Raw genomic sequence first — 6,813 nt, 5'->3', positions numbered from 1 at the left:
GCTCTGGGCCTGTAACCATGTTGTGGCTTTTAATAGACCCAAAGTATGATCTTCGGAAAACCTCAGACCCTTGTGGTGTTCTGAACGAGCCTGGGATGACAAAGTATTGTAGAAATCCGTTTGCGTGAGCGTGCAGAGAGTCGACTCCCAGATGCACTGTGTCAACAAGTTAGGGCACTAATTGATTTAAGATTGCCTAATTGTTCTCTGATTAAAGAGCGGTGCTGCTCAGTCTTCAGTCTCTTTCTTCCTTTTGGTTTTGACTTTATTTATTTGGTTTTGGCGTGGAAACAGCTGGGCTCAATGTGGTGCTTGCTCCGTGCCCTCTGTGAATGTCTGCTGCAATTGCATGAGTTTATTTTCCTTCTGATGCGCCCTTTTCATGTCACGGCGAGATCTGAGAGGTAGCTACGCAGCGAGGAGTCAGCGACCATGGCGTCACAGAGAGGTCTGACATGTAACAGACAGGAGGCGGGAGATGGAGGGAGGGAGGAGTTTTCACTGTTTCACTGTTCTTACACAGCACAGGGACACACAACAATGTGTATAATTGAAGTAATTGAAATACCTCCACCAACATCACTCATCATTGTCCATCAACATCACCATGTGCCAGATTTCACCATTACTGAACCTGAAAGGTGTGAAAATAGAAAAAAAGCACAAACAATATCAATGGAAGTTTTTCAAGTCTTTTATGTCCGTATGTACATCACAACAGTGTCTGGTTGCTGATTGTTCCTCTTGTCCTTACTAATGTTAGAGATGGGGACAGAGTCTACAGCCCGTGTTCCCTTAAAAGAAGAATTCATCTGAAACTAATAGGACACGTCAACAGTCTCAGTTAGACAAATTAAAAGATGGTTCACAGTCTGTATGAACAGTGAGACAGACGTAAGTGATGGGGGACGAAATCCACAGTCCTCCCAATGTTTATCTACGTTAATATGAAGCTTCTGAATTAGATGAATGATGAGTATATCTTCCAAAGTTTGTGATTTCAGTTCAAAATTCCAGTTTCTCAGCAGAGACACAGAAAGAGGAAAAATTTCAATGAAGTCTGAGTTCACGTAAACTTTTCAATACATTTTTTGAATATAAAGTTTCCTGTTTGTGTTGCTTCCACTTCAACTAAGAAAGGAAACATAAAGAGGGAACTTAACTAAACTTAACTAAACAGCCTGTAATACACTGATACCTGCTTCATTTGTCTGACAGACTGTAGAAGCTCAACTTGGTCTGCGCCCATCTCTTACATTAGAATCATGTTCACCTCCATATAAAACATAGATGTCCATGTGTTGTTTGAGCCAATCAGAAGAGAGGCTCAGAGCCTCCTCTCTTATGATTGGCTCACTGACCAGTTGTTACTAAAGCTCCAGAGAGAAGCTTGAGAGAAGAGATTTAAAACTACATTGAGATGTTTTTGGTTCTTAAAACCACAAGTATATCTTCTTATGGATCAACACTTCAAATAAAACACAGAAGAAGAGGAAAATATGGAGCTTTAATGAAAATTTCCATAAGTAAATCACTTGATTTTTTAAAGTGGAATTAAATTGTATTGCTTTTGATTTATGTCACTCAGATCATGCTTGTTTAGTTATTTTTGTACAAACTGTAGTGAATGCTAACTTGTATGGTCTCAGTTCAAATTGCTCCCTGAAGGACACCAACATGTCAACAGATAAAACCAGCTTAAAATTTGTTTTTTTTAAAGTTATTTTATGGGTAGGTTGTTACCTTTATTGTGATAGGGACAGTGACAGTAGTGACAGGAAAGTCGGGGAGAGAGAGGCAAGAAGATGAGATCACTTCACCCCCGCCCCCCCTGTCAGATGCATCCTGGGTGGGTGAAGAACAATCAAACAGAGGAGCGCCAGTTGAAACTTGCAAAAGAGCCTTGTGGCCTTTTACACTGAAATGTTGGCAGAGATTGATTGGACTTGGAGATTGCTGCATCTCTCTCTCTCTCTCTCTCTCTGTCTGTCTCTTTCTCTCTCTCTCTCTCTCCCCCTCCAGCTTGAAAATTAAATACATTAGTCATATTAATGACATCTGTTAAAAAAGCAGTGTGAAGAAGTGCGATTAAAAAAACAAAAACCCAGAGTTCAGTGAGGACTCCATGACTTCTGCAGCAGTAACACACCAGTGTATTTACACATGGACTGGAGGTTTGTGGATGGGATGCATGAATGAAGTCAGCGTACAGGTTGATCCGGGAATGGACGGGTCAGCAGCTCTGCAGTTACCTGGAATTGATCACAAACATGGCTGCAAAGTTAGAAAGTGTATTATAGTAAAGTGAATTATCATTTCTTGGATGTGGGTCGGTTGTGTGAGTCATGTGTGTAAATCACTAGGATCATGGTGCTTAAATCAAATCACAATACTGTCTGGAAACACTGAGGCTTTGGAACTATAGCTGTAGCTGCACTTCCATCAGGACGGGCTGAAGCTCTGACTGCAGATTCACAATGTGAAGCCCAAATGAATCAGTGTGGTACGGAGGCAGACCTCGGGGAATGATCGGATACAGCAGATCTAGCTGTTGGCAAATGTTTGTCAGAAGCTCTAACAGCTGTATACATCTATATACCTCCACCAACACAGCTGTGGTGTGTGTGGTGCTGCTGCAACATCACTGTTCACATCCTCTCTCTCCGTCCTCCCTGTCAGATCAACTCAGTGTCAGGCCAGGTGACTGTAGGAGCATTAGAGCTGGAGCCTGTTTTCTTCTTGGTTTTTTCAGGTCCTTAAGTTCATGTATGAGTTGAGCAGAAGGAGAAAAGATGAGGATAGAGGAACAGCTTGAAAGAATGAGTGTACTTTTAGAGCTTGTTATCCAGTGGACAGTACATCTGCATCACTGGCTCTCTGAGCAGTGTGAGGCAAACAGGAGAAGATGAATTGACCATAGATGAAGAGCACAAAGACCCTCCTCTCCTGCTCTCCTCCTCCTTTCTACCACCAGGGAGAAGAAGATGCTGAAGTCCAGAACAGAGACAGTTGAGAAAGGAAACAACGCACTTACAATCATTTCCTGTCTGTGTGTCACATGGGTTTCTCCACCTCCCCGCCCCTGTAACAGACCAGCAGCAGGTCTGAGTCAGTTCACTCATGTGGGAGAAGTGAACGTGAACACAGGTTTTGATTTTGATTTTTTTTAACCGAAATAGACATATTATCTATTTTTCACAAGCCACAGATCTTCAAAACATTCTGACGGTGAAATTATATTTTTCAGAAAAATTTGGATGAAATTAACTTTGTTCGAGAAATGTCTCTGTCTCAGCAACAAACTCTCATGAGATCTCACCACACGGATCTCTCTGTCGGTTCTGATCTAGTTTACTGCCGACATCGCTTTCCAACCATATAAACAGAAGTTATGAGGGGCCTATACGTGCAACCATGAATTAAAAGTTTAAACTGAAATAAAACTTGTTTCATTGTGTAATAATACCATTATTGTTGTTATTATTATTGAAGTGCTTTTGGAGGGAAAACAGAGAGTATTAGACTGATAGACTGATCTTGTACTGGGTTGATCAGATATAAGCCAGCAGATAAAAACGAGCGGCAAAATCAGCTGTAAATTCAAACTGTATCTAGTGTTGTAATGTATTGTTGTTATGTTTTGACATGAACAAGCAATCGTGACCACGCCCAGTTAGGAAACAGGAGTTGTATTACATTTCTTACTATTGGCACTACTTGTAATGTGTCAGCTTTTGTTATAGAGTTATATATAACTGATTAGATTTTGGTGGTCAAAGGTCAAAGGTCAAAGTCACTTTGACCTCACAAAACATGTTTTTGGCCATAATTCACAAATTCATTCACTAATTATGACACAATTGAACACAAATGTGTAATGAAATAAAATTATGTAATGATGATATTTGATATCCAAAAAGGTCAAAGGTCAACTTCACTGTGACATCATAATGTTCTGCAGAAACACTAATGCTGTAACTCAGGAAGGATAAATTGTGACCATACTTCCTGTAAATTGGCTGGTTGGGGGGGGAAACAACCATGAGGAGGTGACAACATACATCTGTAACATGTTGATGATTGGTGGAATAAAAGGCTCCATGGATGACTACAGATGTGGATGGAGGGATAGAAAGAGACAGATGGAGGCTGACACAGAGGCATATTAAGAGCAGGACAAGGATTTTCATGCTTTTGCACCAGCAACAGCTAGAGGCGTTATGTCTCAGGTTGTACGTCTCATTCTCGTGAACACGATATCTCAGTAACCCCTGGAGGGAAGTCCTTCAAATTTGGCACAAACATTCAGATTTTTGTGGTCAAAGGTCAAGGTCACTGTGACATCATTATGTTCTGCAGAACCACTTCTGGCTATTATTTAAGATGGTGACCATATTTCCTGACACTTGGCTGATTGGTGGAGGAAACAACCAGGAGGTGGTGATTCTAGTATAAAGGTGCTACAGGTGGAAAGATGCTGGAGCTTTATGTTTTGGCTCAGGGTGGGAAGGAGGTTTCTTCAGATGAGTGGAAAAATAGAAGAGGAAAATCTGTATCTGTGTTCTCTTTGCACTTTTAGTTCTTACTAAATTGCTCATTGGGAACCAACCAATGTCGCTTTCAAATGACAGGCCAGGTACACCAAGGTGATCCCCCCACCCCTCCCATGATGGCATGCTTCTCACCCTTCCTTTGAGTGTTGCAGTTCAGAGCACATGCCTCAAGATGATGATATTCTTTCCAATCTACAATTCTACAATTCCTACCCAGTTTACCTGACACATCCCTGAACCAAACTTCAGTGTCTTGATGCAACCATTAGATAAAAGAGGATATAGGCCATGTTTTAGATCAGCCATGTGTCTCAGCAGTGTGTCTGTCTACATCAACCTCAGAACTGCAGACTAAACACAATGCAAAGTCATCCTGGTCACACACACACACACACACAAACACACACACACACACACACACACACACACACGCACACAGGGGCAGATCTGTATGATCCCTGTTAAAGTCAGTGGAGGGTGTCACATATTTCCAGTTGACTTCAGTCCTATTAGATGTTTACTGGCCTCTTAGTGGCACAGTGGGGCCTATAAATGCATTCATGCACCAGTACGTGCACATGACACACTCACACACTCTGTAGACACTCACCACCCCAGTTACGACCTAGCGTTTGGTGTTTGATTTAGTCACCTATGGTGCCAGGATCAGACTCCTGTCAGGACACCCTGTCTGCCGCTCTGTGTGTGTGTGTATGTGTGTGTGTGTGTGTGTGTGTGTGTGTGTTTGTGTGTGTGTGTGTGTGTGCGTGTGTGTTTGCGTGTGTGTGACCCTCACATTCCTGACTCTGGTGTCATCCTCTCACCTGACATTTCCCGGCACATAAACTGTCACTGACATACTGTATGTTTGTTTTGTTTGTTTTGTTTATCCAACACGGCTGACTTCATCTCTCTGTCTGTCTCTCGTCATCTGAACAGATGTGGACGAATGTCTGGACAACAACGGTGGATGCCAGCAAGTGTGTGTCAACACCATGGGGAGCTACGAGTGTCAGTGCACAGAGGGATTCTTCCTTAGCGACAACCAGCATACCTGCATCCACCGCTCTGACGGTAAGACTGGGACAGACTGAGAGACTGGGACAGACTGGGACAGACTGAGAGACTGGGACACACTGAAACAGAGTGGGACAGACTGAGAGACTGGGACAGACTGAGATAGACTGGACAGAAGGGGACAGATAGAGACAGACTGGGACAGACTGAGAGACTGGGACACACTGAAACAGAGTGGGACAGACCGAGACAGAGTGGGACAGACTGAGATAGACTGGACAGAAGGGGGCAGATAGAGACAGACTGGACAGACTGAGACAGAGTGGGACAGACTGAGACACAGTGGGACAGACCGAGACAGACTGGGACAGACTGAGATAGACTGGACAGAAGGGGACAGATAGAGACAGACTGGGACAGACTGAGAGGCTGGGACAAACTAGAAAAACTGAGACAGACTGAGACAGACTGGATAGACTGGACAGACTGAGACAGAGTGGGACAGACTGAGACAGACTGGATAGACTGGACAGACTGAGACAGAGTGGGACAGACTGAGACACAGTGGGACAGACTGAGACAGACTGGATAGACTGGACAGACTGAGACAGAGTGGGACAGACTGAGACAGACTGGATAGACTGGACAGACTGAGACATACTGGGACAGAGAGAAAAGTGTGAGCTATTTGTTTGCAGTCTGTGAAAATGAATCACCTGAGAGGCGCAAAGAGAACATGTTTTATTTCAGGTGTTTTATAAAAAGATTCTTGATGCTTATTGGTCAGAATTTATCACAACACAGGGATCATTATTTGGTCTTAATGTCCGAGCTTTGTGGTGAATGGGTCTCTTTGGTAGAATGACTTGGAGTGACTTGGAGGTGGATTGATTCTGAGGTTTAGTCTCATTGTACTGAACGTCCTGGTTGTTGAATGTGTTTTTTCAGACATGGTATTTCTGTAAACATGAGCCTATGAGCACAGGCAGACAGACTGACTGACATTATAAGTAGGGTTGCAAAGGGGCGGAAAATTTCCGGTAAATTTCTGGAAAGTTTCCGGTAAATTTACATGGGAAGTTAAGCTTGGGAATTTTGGAAATGTTCCATGGGAATAATGGGAATTATTGGGAATTAATGGGAATTTAGGGGAACTAACTGGGAATATATTATATATATATACATATATTATATATGTTTATTCCACAGGCTCAAATGTGTGCCTTCAATAGTCTTTGTGCTT

General features: G+C 42.7%; 1 protein-coding gene across 2 annotated transcripts in view; it reads left to right on the top strand.

The window, feature by feature from the left end:
* The window catches only part of scube1 (signal peptide, CUB domain, EGF-like 1), a 109,588-nt gene that overhangs the window by 26,897 nt on the left and 75,878 nt on the right, over positions 1-6,813 (top strand). For both annotated transcript variants that reach the window (XM_023418749.2, XM_023418748.2), the window contains exon 4: positions 5,493-5,627. In XM_023418749.2, coding sequence (XP_023274517.1) covers positions 5,493-5,627 — 135 coding nt within the window. The remainder of the gene's footprint in view (positions 1-5,492; positions 5,628-6,813) is intronic.

The sequence above is a fragment of the Seriola lalandi genome, unplaced genomic scaffold, assembly GCF_002814215.2.
Source record: "Seriola lalandi dorsalis isolate HSWRI2012SDOR001 ecotype SW California unplaced genomic scaffold, Sedor1 jcf7180002054584, whole genome shotgun sequence".
Classification (NCBI taxonomy): Eukaryota; Metazoa; Chordata; class Actinopteri; order Carangiformes; family Carangidae; genus Seriola; species Seriola lalandi.
The sequence above is the reverse complement of the archived record's forward strand: the minus strand, read 5'-3'. Positions and strand labels throughout refer to the sequence as shown.